Source organism: Gopherus flavomarginatus, chromosome 4 (genome assembly GCF_025201925.1).
Source record: "Gopherus flavomarginatus isolate rGopFla2 chromosome 4, rGopFla2.mat.asm, whole genome shotgun sequence".
NCBI lineage: Eukaryota > Metazoa > Chordata > Testudines > Testudinidae > Gopherus > Gopherus flavomarginatus.
This window is the reverse complement of record NC_066620.1, coordinates 80,709,707-80,725,266: the sequence shown is the minus strand read 5'-3', so window position 1 is coordinate 80,725,266 and position 15,560 is coordinate 80,709,707. Positions and strand designations below refer to the sequence as shown.

Genomic DNA, 15,560 nt, shown 5'->3' with positions numbered 1-15,560 from the left:
TCTTTCTGGTTTATATTCCAGTTCTGGTCTATTAAGTAATTTTGTTTTCTCTTGATAAATGCTTTTCTTTAGTGACTCATGAGAATCTTTTCAAAAAGGTAGAGGAGGTGAAGTGAGAAGTGAATCAAGGGTCTTGAAGCTTTGGACCGACAGTAAGTAACATGTTGTGTGTGTATGTGTGTAATATATCGATTGTTTTTTAATTTATAAATTGTAACCAGCTCTCCAAACTACAGATGCATGCACCAAATATAAAAAGATGAAACTTCAACAGTTTCTGAGTGCAATTAAAAGAAAAAAGACAATAATGCAAACCTCCGAAAATGTCAGAGCCACTGAACAGAGACTGTATACAGAGGTGAATTTCCTTGATTAGACTTCTCTCCTGTAGATAAATCATTGCTCTTCTCTGCACAGTAAATACCTACATGTATTTGTGTAACGGTTTAATAACGGTTAATAGCAAATGCAAAATTACATAGTCTTCTGTATATCAACAGATCATTCTACTTCTGCTGACCAGGCTGAAGGTCCTGCCTTGCAACTTGCAAATGACAGAGAAAGGTGGGTGGGAGATATTCTAGGCTGCTGAGCCACGTGACACAGTGGGGATAATAAGCAGCAGCAGTGAGCTGGAGCTGGGGCTTCTCTGGAGATTCAGCCACAGGAACCTGCAGCAGCAGCAGCAGAGAGGGAGGGAGGGGAGTGAAGGTCATCACAGTTCAGCTCATACCTGTATCCTGACAGCTTCAACGTGTCCTGCCAGCAAGACTCATCAATATTAACACCCTCTCACCTTGAAAAAAGAAAAAAAGAAAGAAGGAAGCAGGGAAAAACACCACTGCCTGAACTCAAAGAAAAAAGTAAAAAATAATAATAAAAATCAAGTAATAAAAACCACAGCAAGTGTAGAGTTGAATCTGGTCCTTGAGCAATATGAACCAGATAGAAACAAGTATGCAGTACAGCTATGAGTATGAAGATGATGAGTATATGACCCAAGAGGAAGAATGGGATAGGGACATGCTTCTGGACCCAGCATGGGAGAAACAGCAAAGGAAGGTCAGGAAAGAAAATAAACTGTGTGTCTGTTGATGTGTGTCTGTGGAATAATAATCACCACTTTATTATAACACTTTGTCTTACACTTGTAAATGCATGTGCACTAGTGAATTCAACTGCTATAATTTTTGCAAAGGAATCTATGATCAGTTTTACTCTTTATATAAACATTTTTAGCTATATCGTTATATATAGCTTATGAAATAGTCCTTCACTTTCACTTTTAGAATTCTTATATATAAATTGAGGCTGTATATGAAATTAAATGAACATCATGAACGTTTTTTGATACACTTTGCTGACAAAATATTGGTTCAATATTTTTCATGCTCACACTGGCTGTTGGCAGAGATTTTAACCATTCTAAAATCACTTTCTGGGCCATATTTTCAAAAAGTGGCCTCTGAATTTGTGTGTGTGCCTGATTGCCTGTAAAAATAAGGTAATTGAAAGTGTAAATGAGAAGCTATGCCAGCAGTTACCCAAAATGCTTGTGTAACCGTATATTTCCAGGAACAAACTGAAAGACCACGTTTGAAATTGTGGTCCTCTGAGTTGACTCGTATTTGAACTTACTGTCAAATCCAGTGGAACAGTGTGGTTAAGAAAATATAGTCTTGGGAAATGTTCAGGCTGTGGTTTAAAAAATCTCTTTATTTACTGAGTTAGGGACTGAAAGATACCCAGCTGTCATCCTACCAACTTACAGAGATAACTCTGTAAACTCCCTGAGCATCCCACTGTGGAGGAAATGCTTCTTACCTTCTGAATTTTGAAAAACAGTTGTACCAGCATAGAGGCTGCTGATGCTCTGTTGCTGAGTACAGGTGGCATTTATAATCTTATCAGCAACTTGGTTAACAGTTCTGACACTCCACTAGATAATCACTAATACAGCTTCATTAGAACATGAAAAAGTAGAAATCACCTAAGCTGTTGCATAAGCAGCACATGGGAAAGGGATGATCACATGAAATATTTCTGTTATTTCCTAAAGTAACAGATTATGTTGATATTCAAGCTGTAAGATCTGGAGTTATGAGGTCATGTGCTAACTGTAAAAATAAAATATGTGGTATCCATCAGGCAATTGGGCCAAATGCTGTCCTTTGCTATGTGTGAAGAGCTCCCATTGAAAATTTCAGTGGAAATCACATATGTGTATCTGAAGGCAGAATTCAGCCTATTGAACAGCTACCCTCTGTATATAATCTCCCTCTCAAGGTAAGAGCAATTAGTTGCTTTTAGCAAGAAACTAAGGGTGAAATCCTAACCATAGGTCAAAGGGTCTTTTTTCCCCATTAAATTCAATAGGGCAAGGATTTCACCCTAAATTTCTACTTCTAGCAAAATTGCAAACCTTTCTCCTCCTGTTATTTTTTTGTTTTAGTTTGTTTAGTTTTTAGGACCTGGCATGGTAGCATCTGTTCAGACACTACTGTGTGTAGGTAATGTGCACTCTATGGGCATATCCTGAATACTGGTCTTTATAGCTGTTATTTCTGTTGTATCCCTGAACCAATAATAAAACTACACCAGTCATCACTGAGATTTATTTTAGTTGGACATTCTTTTTACCTGGTGAGCAAGTGCTTTTGAAGTACTGCATCTATGTGACAATTAAAGCATGGAAGGCTTTTCAATATTAGAAAATTGAGATTGTTCATTTTGTAAAGTATGGTGCTTATAGTTTCTCTGAGGACCTAATACAGTTTCTTATGCAGCAAAAAACCACATTGCATAACAACTGCAGTTTTGCACAACAGTTTTGTATTTCCAAATAGCATCAGCTAGATTTACTTTCCTTGAAAATATTGAATTCATAAGACTGCAGCATCCAGGATAAAACAGATCCTGTGCCCCATTTGAGTCACTGTTTTTGGCAGAGTGGGCACATGCACAGAATGGTGTGATAAGAAGACAAAGTACTGAGGGTTTTTTAATAGTGTGGCAGTTCAATAACTCTTGGATTCTCCAGAAGAGTTTTCCTAGAGTGAAAACCAGGTATGCAGAGAATGGATTTATTTTTGTTAGCAGTTAATCTAACTGGTGGGGGTGGGGGGAGGGAGTGGGACAGGGAAAAGCTCATGTGAGTCACCAACAGTGGACTCTACATTTCTATCCCTTCTTCTAAAGCTGTTTGATTTTTCACTCCAATTAGACAAGGCTTCAGTGAAAAGTTACCAGTTCAGAGCACATCAATAGATTAGCTATATTGTGGCTTTGTTACTTTGTCTGCCGTGTGCATTTAAAACAAATGCCAAAGTGATACATACATTTAAAAATAACTAAGAGAGGGAATTCTTATTCCTTGGCTTGGAAAGGAGTCTGATAGTATATTTTCCCCTGGATTAATAATATCTCAGTAGGTAGCCTGATGGATCTGAAGTGAGCTAAGGGTGTCAAAATCGTTTTTTCAGGGTGCTAAAATAAGTTACGGAAAGTCAATTTCCATATTTACCAGGAGAAGGATGTGTATGCATGGGAATGAAGCTTTGTTCAAATATAATAATGAATAGTGATCTCAGTGCAACACTGGCAGTTGGCAGCATATGTGTTCTATGAGACAATCTTGGAAGAGGACAAAAATAAATGCCATTGTGTCTATTGTGGGCTGCCCTCTCCAGACTTGCCATTTCACTGATATGCATGGTATGAAATCTGTCAACAGATGCTGGTAACACACGATGAAGTCCATAGGATTACAATGGATATGACGCTAATTTTAACCACAACTCATAGGGTATTATGATCTGCAGTAATCCAGACTCTTGCTGTGGAATTCTTTGTTGCAGAAGTCTCAGTTAAATATGATGTACATTGTACAAAAGGAAGCTGGGGAGTAGCTTTGCTATATCTGTTGTGAATGTGAACTGCAAATTGAAAGTTTCAGTTGGCACAAAATTCAACCTGTGTTAAAGGACACCACTAAAGTGCAGCAGTTGGCAGTATACAATATTAGACGCTAATGGTGCAAAACATAATTGGGGATTGTAGGTTTTGAATTTCAAACAGAGGTTTGAAAGAAGGATTAAATGATGAGATTATTAATATGTCTTCATTATGCCCTGTATAGAGATGCTTCCAATACATGTTGATCAGAAAAGTTCAATTTTTGTGTCTTGTTTTCATCTTCAGGAGAAAGTGAACAGGGTCAATTAGTACAGTACTTCGGAAGTTTACTGCTTAATAAAAACACAGTGCATTGCCATTGTCAATATGCACTTCACTTGCTTCATTGTTTAAAAAATATTCTACAAGTGATGTGGATGTAGACACTTGATCATTTGAACCTAAAAGGAAGCCATCAAGCACAGTTTATATTGGGCCACTTACTAGTCATGGGAGATAATACCCTTCAGTCACTGCCAACTTGGGCTGGATATGAACTGAAGGCCATACTTGCTGACAATGGAAAATTTAAAAGCCTGAGATTTCCCTTCTGATTTCTGCTGTTTCAAAACAAAAACCTGACATCTAATACTTTCAATAAAATATTTCAGTAATATTTCAGTTGGGAAAAGACTATATCAATTTACTTTAGGTAAATTGGGGCAATGGTAAACTCAAGAACTGAAGTCTTGTATTCTTTGCAGCCTGCCCCTTCGGTTTTAATGAATGCAACTGGCATCTGATCCTGTGACACCAATGACTGTGGCATCACCAAATGTCTTGAGATTCTGGAGTCAGTCTCAAAGGCTTTTGGAGAATTCTCAGGCTGAGGCTTGGGTGAAAAGACTGAGTATCAGCATGTATGTTGAAGACATTGAGGTGAAAGGCATTACATCCCTTGAGCCCTGGTTTCCACACAAAGGGCATTATGTTGACATTTCATGTTCATTATTTGGATTAAAATTATAGGTGGCTTTTTTAAATAAATTCTACTGCCTCTTATTATTTATGTCATATATAGAACCAAGTGCTCTAGGATTTGTAGACCTAGATAGGAAGACAAAGGTCAATCTTCTGGTTCTGTGTTTGTACAGTGCCTAGCACAGTGGAGTTCTGGTCCTTGACTAGGACTCATAGGCACTACCACAATGTAAATAATAATTATTAATAAAATTCCTGCCTCAAGAAACCTACAGTCCTAACACTGATGAGTCTGTGTCTGAGTGCTGAGGGTTCCAGGGGTAGTAATGTACAGGGGCAGTATTTTGTTTCTCTAGTAAATTTGTTTTCATTTGTACAAAGCTGTATCGCTATTTCTTCATTTGTTCCTTTTTTAGCTAATTTGCTTGTTTGTTTCCCACTAGCTCTCTCTAATGCCAACTACTTAACACTGTGCTTGCAGCCGTCGATTTTTCATTTGTTTAATTCCAGTTAATATTTCACATAAAGTGGGATTTTCAAAAGCACTCATTTTGGCTTAACTTTTACTCCCCTTGAAATCAATGGTAAAAATGGATGTGTGGCTGTCATTGACCCAGCTGTGCAGTGCAATCCATTTAGGCAGATCCTTACATTTGTGCAGAGTCCCACTGGAGTCAATGTGTTTCTGCATGGATGCAGCAGTTCGATCCCACAGACCAGAGGGAAGGATCGGTGCTTTTATGAATAAGACCTTCAAATGTCATGGAAATTTCAGAGCTTACCTTTTATCTTAACAAAGCAAGAGTGTCCTGTTGAGTATTTGCAATTCTAAATTAGGGTTGGTTGCCACTCAGGGAGGTATATTAAGCTGGCTTTTTAAAATGCTGAGGGCATACATTTTTGTCCTGAAGTGCCCCTGTAACTCCTATTTAATATTAATAGAAATTATACATGTGAATTGAGAACAGACTGTGACTCCAAGTATGCAAACCTCTATTGAATAATTAGGTTCATCCATATTATTTTAACCTTTGACATATATGGAATTTAAATACTTAATTTCATATAGTTAAACACTGCTTGATTTACAATTGCTTTCCGGGCCCCAGAGACATTGTTTATTTAAAGGAATATATTGATATGTATTAAATACTATGAGTTAAGATATTCAGCATTAGCAAGTCAGGAGATCCAAGAGGTAATCCTACAGCCCTTTTGCTGTATCCCCGCTTTTAAAATATGTGGTTGGAATTGTTTTACATTGAGAACAGCTTCTTTTTCTTCTCTGCATTCTCACTGTAAAGACAGTATGTCAGAAGGGATTTTGCTCAAACTTAAAAACAAATTATCTTTGACCAGAGACCAAGAATAGATAACTTCTTCTCAAAGGATGAATGTATTGGAAAAGTTATGAGAGTAGAAAAATGGAATGACCATAATGGACACTGCTTTGGTCACACTGATGATCTTTCATGTTGTGTATTAATAGGAGAAGTGCTGGTCTTTTCTGCATTTATTAACCGGATATAAAGATGTATTCGGTTAAAACTCCAAACCTGGCAGAAAGTCTATATCGACTTCAGATACATTTAAGTAAGAAAACAAACTGTTTTATTGAATATTCTTATCCTGTGTTTACAGAATTATAATAGTTCATGGGGTAATAAGCTATTATTGGTACTTTATGTATTGTTCAATATGATATTAAAATACAATGAATTATAACCCCAAGCCTGTTTTTACTGTATTTTCTGTGTCCAGGACAACAGAATGGTGCATTCTAGAGACCATCTCAGAAGTGAATGATAAGTGTGTACCTCCAGGGGGGCTTGTGTGCAGACCCATCTCTACATCAGTGCCTCCTACTGAGAGTGCAGGGCTGAGAGTGGATGTCTGTTTTGGCAGTGACAGATAAACAAGAAGACCCAAAATATAGGGAAGAGGGAGAAGTCGTGTGTTGGGGGGCGCATCTAGAAATCTTTGTGCTCCTGATCTAGTGGCTACCTAGGAAGATAGATGCCTGGAAATTCATGATTCTTTTGAGTAGAAACATTGCCACCTTCTAAGTAGAGGACAGTAAGATTTATCTGATACCTAAGTTTTACTTTTAGATGGCTTTTGTCATATAATGATTTATTGCTATGGGTTTTTTAAAACCTTGACATAAAACATTCTTGTTTGTTATTAAAGGAAATCTTAAGCCTTTGGGATAAAGAAAAGGTCTGAAGGTTGTGGACAGGTGCAATTCACTCTTCAGGATATCTGTAATGCAAGGGAATATCAGACTAGGGCAGCGTGTATGCCAGAATTCTGTATGTGTGATACTATCCTTTGCAGTTCTTCAGGCATGATTATCTATCGTTGTCCTATAACTTAATAGAAAGTGTACTGGAATGAGATTTCTGGCCTTAGTTATACCATTATAGACAAAGTCAGCACAAAGAGCCTTAAACTTATTTACACTGGCAGTATAAAGGGTTCTTTTAAGGTGGATGTAAATTTAATTTCTGCTTAATTTAAGGCCTTTTTGCACTGCGAGAGTAGTGCCAAATGTAAACAAGAATAATTCTCAAAGTATTTATTTAGTCTATACCCTGTCCTCCTCTTGCAAGCAAAACTCTTTTTGATTTCACTGGGAAGTATGCATGTAGAAGACTGCCAGAACAGTACAGGCTCACCAGGAAAAAAACATGTTTTGTATCCTACTAAATATCCAATCTTTAGCAATATACAGATTAATTTTTCCTTTATGATGCATTAATCTGGCATGTAAATCCTGTAATTACAGCCTCCATCATACTAGAAAATAAGAAAAGTTTGCATTTTAGAAGTATAGGCACAGAAGACTCTTAGGAAAGACTAGGCACCATTATGGACCAAACTATCCATCTAGTTGAACATGTGCAACTTAATTGAGTTCAGTGGAGTTGCACTGATGAACAAGAGTTAAGAGAAATTGACTCTCTAAATCTGCAGGCAACATTTGTAAATAGTTACAGTAAATTTCACTCCAGAGTCCATGCTGGCTTCCACCGGTGTACCCTCAGTAGAAATACCCCTCCTTCTTGGAAAGTCTGACAGGGTGAGGAGAAGTTTAAAGTGATGGAAGGCAGCAGTCCCATTTCTCACCTCTGGGATGAGAGAGAGGTGATCAAGCCTGGGTTGCACACTCTGTGGATAAAATAGGAAAAAGAAATTAAATGGGTGCCAGGACTGGCTGGAGATCACTAGGAACATTAAGAAGTGTAGAGACATTACTGTTATATTTAAGGTGCCCTAGGACAGGATACCACTGTTGTTGTTGGAGAATAGTAGCTTCCACAGATTGTGATAAGCACTTTCCAATTACAGGTCGACCTAGCATTGAGAGCCAGGTAAGCAGACCCGCGCCTATGCAGAGCCACATTGAAATAAATGTCTCTGTGCATCTGCATGAAGAGTCAAGGACATATAGTATATGAAGATGATGTCTCCTGCAAAGAGTTTCCAGCAAACTGATACATACAGCAGGATCTCCTTATGCCCACATGGAATCCCTGAATTTAATGGGGCTCTATACAGGCACTGTAGGGCCAGGGCCTAAGGAAACAGTGTTTGAAGGGTAAGGGAGAGGGATGAAAACATACCATCTTTAAAAATAAATAAATACCAGCACTCCCGCTGCTTCACTGCCTAGCCAATATTAATTAGCAATTTCTTGTCAGTGTCGCAATAGATGTGGGTCCCTAGGTTAGTGGCTTTACAGACTAACTTAGGGAAGGGATTTCGTTTGTAAGGAAACCCTGTATCTTCTGGGTGAGGACACAGTTGATAAACTGCAGGGTTTTCACTGCTGGTGAATGAAAGCGGCAAACAATTTATGTTTATAAGGTTTATTTATCAACAGATTCAAGTGGATATTATGGTTGTGTGCATTAAAAAAGAATGATATACCTATAAAATGAAAATTAGATGCAGCCACTGGGCTCTGGGCAAGCATCCAACATGGATCTTCGCATCGTAAACTTTCAGCACCCTGAGGCTAAGTGTTTTTTTCAAGTTGGTTAGGGTTTTCCATTTTTTTAAAACAGACATTGAAAGTTTTAACATTAAACAGTAGGTAACAAAAGTTTTTCCCTCTCCTTTTAAAATACTGTTTCCTATGAAAGCCACACTTTGGATGGCAGATGGCTCCATATATAGCCTGAATCAAAGCCCACTGAAGTCAGTGGAAAGACTCCAGTTGACTTCAGCTAGGTTTGGATCAGGCACCTGTAGAGTCTTCTCGTTGCTATCATATAATCATGTAGGTTGTTGAGAAGTTATTATATATTAATTATTTTATAGTATTATGCCTGAACTTGTAGACTCTGATCCTACAAAGGGACCCACAAACAGAGCACCCTACTTTTTTGCAGCATCCTGCGGAAAGTAGTAGGGCTCCATGTAGGAGTAAGGTCTGTGTATGTGGATTGTTTTGCAGGATTGGGCCCTTTAAGATTGGTTTTAAGTTAAAATAGTAACATGCTGAATTCCGTTTGCTGATGTGACTTGTATGGAGTTGTGTCTGAGAGGAGGACACTGAAGCAGTGGTAGAATGATCATATTTTGTCAGCGTGTTTAATATTTTATCTAAATATTATCAGTAAACTCTGCTCTGAGGGAGAAATACATGAAAGTTATGGTCATATGTACCCAGAATACAAAAGAAAATTAAACAGCACTTTTATGAAACTATCTCAACCAGAAATATTTAATGGTGGCAGAATTTTAGAGTTCTATTGGGAAATATCCCTTTAAAACACCCCAAACAAAACAGCATTTTATTTTAAGAAATAAGCGCATTGGTATAGTACCAATATTTATTCATTTATTTTATTCCTTTTAATTTATAGTCATCCTATAATCTGAATGTAGCACTGTTGCTTTCTAATGGTCAAAATCTGTATTACACTATGCAGTTCTACTGAATTCATTACACTGGGACTGAATGACTGGATTTTAAAAAATACTCAGTGTCCTTTATAACACAGCTGGCTACATTTAAGCATTCTACAGCTGAACTTGGTTACAGAGGAATATGTTAGATTATTAATTTCTCTGGCATGTATATATGATACACTACAGACAGAAGAATTTAAATTAAGTAGAATTGCCTAAAATGCTTCCTGATAAGGAACATAACTTTGTGAACATCTCAGTCAAGTTAATATTGTTCAAAAATTAATTTTCTGTTCTTTAAAGTTAATTGAAATACATTGAAAAATATGGAATGATCAGAGATACTTTTTTCATCATGGTCTGGTTTCTAGGAAATATATGTACCTCATGCTGGCGTAATAAGGCACTGATAATATTTGCATTTGCAAACAGATTTGCACCTATATCATCTTGGACCAACCAAGGTTGTTATTAATTGCACGGAAGCCCTCTAAAAGAAAACCTATTGATGGATTTTGGTATACATCAAACTGAGACCATTAGGTAGAGCCATTCACAATGTCATAAGGCACTGTGCAAAATGGTCCCTTTTCAGTTTATAAAATCAGGCATGAATTTAAGAAAATTACCTATACCACATTATTTAACAGGAAAATACAACGGAATGATCACCCTCTGTGACTGTGCTTCTGTTCCTATACAGTAACTTTTCCCAGTGGTACTGGAAGCAACTCTTTTTTAAACTAACTAGGGTAGCATGATTCTAATAATTCTCAAACTACTGGTGGGAAAGAATTACTATGCAGGACCAGAGGTTCAGTTGCAGTCAGTGGTGATTTTCGGCTGCTGCTGGGGATGTTGGAACAGGAGAAAGAGACTGAATACATCAGGTGGAGGAGGGGGAAGGAGAATGACATGAAAGAGAGAGAACTGAAACAAAAGAAGGGGTGAGAGGGAGGGAGATTGAGACTAAGGACAGATACCAAACAACTTGAAGGGAGACTAGAAACCAGAGACCAGCCATGCCTGCTGATAGGAGCGTGGGGGGAATCACAGAGTGAGGGGTAGCTTGCATCAGCAGTGTTACTGATCATGCTCAGTCGGTGTGAGCATGCTCAATACAAGCCAAGCAGCAAACCTGGAGGGGCATGTGACCCTGCATGTGCCCCCTCCGCATGCGTCACCTCTGCTAGAAACACACACAACCTGAGAAGTGTAAGAAAGAAATGTAGGGATATAATAAGAGACAAGGTGGATAGTATCTTTTATTGGACCAGCTTCTCTGCTGGTGAAAGAGACAAGCTTTTGAGCAACACAGAGCTCTTCTGCAGCTCAGGGAAAGATACTCAGAGTGTCACAGCCAAATACAAGATAGAACAGATTGTTTAGTATAAGTAGCTAACACCTATTGTAAGAGACTGTTCAAGGTGAAGTGACCTGTTAACACCTCTCCAGTCATAGGGGGGGAAAAGTGGGGTTAGTGGGTTACAAATTGCTGTAATAAGACATAAAACCAGAGTCTTTATGAAGACTATGATTTTTAGTGTCTAGCAAAGCTATGACTTCAAGCCCCCAGGCTCATCTTTTGAAGGTGTTGTGCAAATTTCTTTTGAGGATGATGACTGATAGATCAGATATGGATTGATCATTTTGTGAAGTATTCACCTACAGGTGATATGATGTTTTTGTCTTTTATAATTCTTCTGTGTGAATTTATTTGAGAGCTTAGTGATTGACTTGTTTCACCCACATAGTTGTTGTCAGGGCATTTAGTGCACCAGATGAGATACACCATATGTCATGATAAGGCACATGTATGACCCACAGTTCTTGAAATATGTGTTGCGGGGGATAATGATCATTTGGCAGTGGAGACGTTTGCTGATTTTGCATCTGTTGTTATGGCAGAGTCTGGTGTCGCTTTGGGTTGGTAGGTCATGGTCTATGGGGAGCTTGTTTCTGATATTGAGCTTGGAGGTGTTGAGTAGTTGTTTGAAGGCCAAAAGAAAGAGTTTGGGAAAGATTTCTTTCAGGATGTGGTCCCCATCGTGTATGGGTTGTAATTGTTTAATGATACCCCATATGGATTCCAATGTGGTGGAGTAGGTGCCAACTAGGGGTGTGTAGTCAGAGGAGGTCTTTTCTGTATTGAAGCAGGTTCTCTTGGGGTAGTTGGGTGGATGCAGTGTACTTCTCTGGTGAAGTGGCCTTATTTGGTGAAGACAGCTCTAAGTGTGTAAAGGTGTGTATCCTGGACATTCTCCTTAGACCATATTTTGTGGTATCTGAGTGCCTGGCTGTAGATAACAGATATTTTGGAGTGGCTACTGGATCTGTGAAAGTAACTGTGGTGATCTGTGGGTTTCTTGTTGTCCCTGCCTGCAGGTATATGGGATCTTGGGGAGCAATTACCACATAGGTGGGGTGCCAATAATTTCTTTATTAAAGGGAAAAGGAAGTGGTGGGAATTTAACAATGAAATGCGATGGGATGGGGTGTATAAGGTGTTTACAATAGACAGTGATGGGGGGGGGTTCTTATTGAACAATGTAGGGAGTTTTAACAGTGGAGTACAGTAAGTGGGGTTCAACACAATGGGATACAGTACAGTCAATAAGCAACTTAACTTTATATAGGAACAACTTTAGGTACAGCGTGGAATGCAAAATGTACCCAAAAGAAAATGCAAAATAAAATGGTAGCTTCTATATAAAAATGGTATACAACGTATATTAGAGAAATGGAGGCAACTATTGGGGTGTTATAACCACAAGTAAAATGTGAGGCACAGTCCAATAATACAATATGGGTGATAAGTGAAATTATGCAATGTAGAAAATTCCTGACTTAATTTGTGAGGCTGTGATAGCAAGAGTGTACCTAAAAGCTGGGTCAAGAAACAGGAGGGGGGAGGGGAGTGAGTGATTAGTGGTATCTGATGAGAGGAGAGTGCAGCTGCAAGCAGCGAGAGACTCTGAAGCCCAGAGCAGCAGTCTTCAGGAGCCTGCGGGCTGGAGGTACAGGAGACAAGAGCAGCTGGAGCGCACTTAAGGGGAGTCTGGGAGCAGCAAGAGGGGAGGGTGCTGAACGTGCAAGCGATGGGAAGGCACATGGAGAATGGGGGAGACGGCTGAGGGAAGAAACAGGCTGCAGCAGCGGAGAGCACTTCAGGGAAGTTGCGGAGCAGCGGGGTGAAGACAAACGGAGCAGTGTGATGGTGATCTTCGGTAGGGGAGGGGCAGCAGAGGAGTGGGGAAACGAACACAGGGGATACAGGGAGAGGCAGCAGAGAGGTGTAAAGAAGGGCTAGAGGGACACCCAGAAAAAAAGGAAAGAAGCGGCAAAGGGTTTGGGAAGTTACACGGGGCGCGGGGAGAAGCAGCAAGGGGTTACAACAGGGAGACACGAAGAAGTACACAGAGGGGGAGATTGGAGCAGGGGAGAAACAGACACGGGAAAGTTCAGGGAGAGGTTGGGACAGCAGGAAGATGAATTCAAGCAATAAAAACCTTATCTATCCTCTAACTTAATCAAACTTTATAAATTACAAGCAGCTTATACAAAGTAATAAAACAGGTACAGAATACAACCAGGCAATGGCTTTTTTAAATCTTAAATCTTAATCAACGACTAGGCAAAACAACAAATATTACAATTCTAAGCAAATGATAACAAGCAACTATACAGAGCAGCAAAACAGCAAACTGTAACAAGGCAGGTGAAACTTACAAGCGCTACAATCTTAGCAAACTATGACTTATTAAACTAAAAAGCAAAACCTATGGTGCACCTTATGCTATGGGGAAGTTACAGAGGGCAGAGTGGTATGTGCCCAGGATACAGCTCCCAAGGCAGCCCCCAAGGAAGCCAAGGGATAGTGGCTGCAGCAGTGGATACAGCTGAAAGCAGGGAGCAGAGCTTAGCAGGGGCACAAGCTTATTTTTAGCAGCAAAGCACCGCGGAGTTTAAGAGAGGTTTTAAGACACAGACCAAGGTTTAGCTTGAGTCTGTGTGCTAGGGAAACAGAGCCAGCAGCTAAAGTAATAAAATAAAAGTATGGAAAGTTTCACAGAGGGATTCTTACCAGTCCCCAAGGCAGCAGCAAAGGCAGAAGCAGCAGCAACATCAGAAGAAGCAAGGAGGGCTCCGTAGGGTCTCGATAATCAGGAGATCTCTCAGGCAGCACTTCGTTCTTCCTGGGGGGGGGGTTTAAAAACCAGGGGGTACGCTCAAAAATAAAACGAGGGCAGAGAAAGGACCACCCAAACCCCTGGCTGATCAGATCAGGCAGCAATGCAGGAACCTTTCTGATGTTTGTTTAAAAAATGTCTGTTTTTAAAGGCAAACTTAGGCAGTTTCCCACCAGTAATCCTGATAGGCTCCCTCTGTCACAGGGGAGGAGGCTCAGGGGAAAAAACTGCAGGTGAGGACAGAGACATGCCCGGGCAGAGTCTTGTGCAATAGGTGACTCAAAAGCACATGAGGCCTATGACTCATGACCAGGATCTTAAAAACACAATAGGTCTTGCAGCTCTGGACATTGCCTGCTCTACACCGAGCCCAGGTTCAACGAGGTAATAACAGGACTAACCCTTTGAACAGGGCAGTGGTCCCACTTAGCATGCAGCACAAGTGGCCATCCCTTTGAGAAGGGCAATGGCTATTGTTAAACAACTTAAGGGGCCCTCCCTTTGAGAAGGGCAGTGGCCCTGGTAAACAACTTAACAGCCAGGGAAGGGCGGCCACAGGAGGAGAACAAAAACAAAATGGAGTATGGGGACAGCTGTAAGAAACAAAATGGGATAGGGGGATAGCTGTAACAGACACTTGTATATAGTTGTCTGTAGGGTTCCGTTGCTGAAGTTGGTGCTGCTGCAGGAGTGTTCTAAAGAGAATTTGATGGATTGATGGTGATTGTTGAAATTGTGATGGAAATTTGAGAAAGTTTAGGTCGTCTGTACAGAAGATGAAAATATAATCAAGGTATCTCAGGTATATCATTGGTTTTGTGGTGCATTTGTCCAGAAATTCTTTCTCAAGGTGGCCCATGAAGAGGGTGACCTATTGGGGAGACATCCTAGTACCCAGGGCTGTTTCCATAGTATGGACAAAATATTTGTTGTTGAATATAAAATTGTTATGGGTGAGGATGAAATGGATGAGTTTGATGATGTGTGTTTGGGATGGATATCTGAGTGTTGTCCATTGTCTTTTGTAGATATTTGAGGCCAGTAGCGATGCCATCATTGTGAGAGATGTTGGAGTATAGGGAGGTGATATGCATAGTGGCAAGGATAGTGTTCTGAAGATGTTGTTAATGTTGCAGACTCTCTGGAGGAAGTTGGTTGTGTCCTGGAGGAAGCTGGCTCTTTGTGTGGTGCGTGGTTTGAGAATATAATGAGGGTAGGAGAAGAGACAGGCACATGGAAAAGAGGAGTTAGAGAAAAAGAGGAGGATAGAGAAGTGGTAGTAGAGAGTAACTAAATAAACCTCTGAAAAAAATGTGCCTCGCCTTTATAATTAAATCTCCCATTTTAAATGGTAGTGGAAGACAGTAATAGAACAGACACAAATGAAAGTAAAGTACTGGGCCCGCCTTTGTACTTCAGACCTGTAACACCTTTGTTATTCCTCGGCCAGGCCTATCCTATGGCTGATAGAGACTACCAGCGGTGGCTTGGATCTATTTCTGTTAAGGACTGCATCTTGAATCCAAATGTGTGAGAGAAGAAAATTGAGAGCTAGGATCTCAGCTTGAGATTAGG

General features: G+C 39.8%; 1 protein-coding gene across 1 annotated transcript in view; it reads left to right on the top strand.

The window, feature by feature from the left end:
• The first annotated feature begins 625 nt into the window (after positions 1-625).
• The window catches only part of ACTN2 (actinin alpha 2), a 95,327-nt gene continuing 80,392 nt past the window's right edge, over positions 626-15,560 (top strand). Inside the window, exon 1 of the mRNA XM_050950385.1 lies at positions 626-1,062. Coding sequence (XP_050806342.1) covers positions 937-1,062 — 126 coding nt within the window. The 5' untranslated portion in view covers positions 626-936. The remainder of the gene's footprint in view (positions 1,063-15,560) is intronic.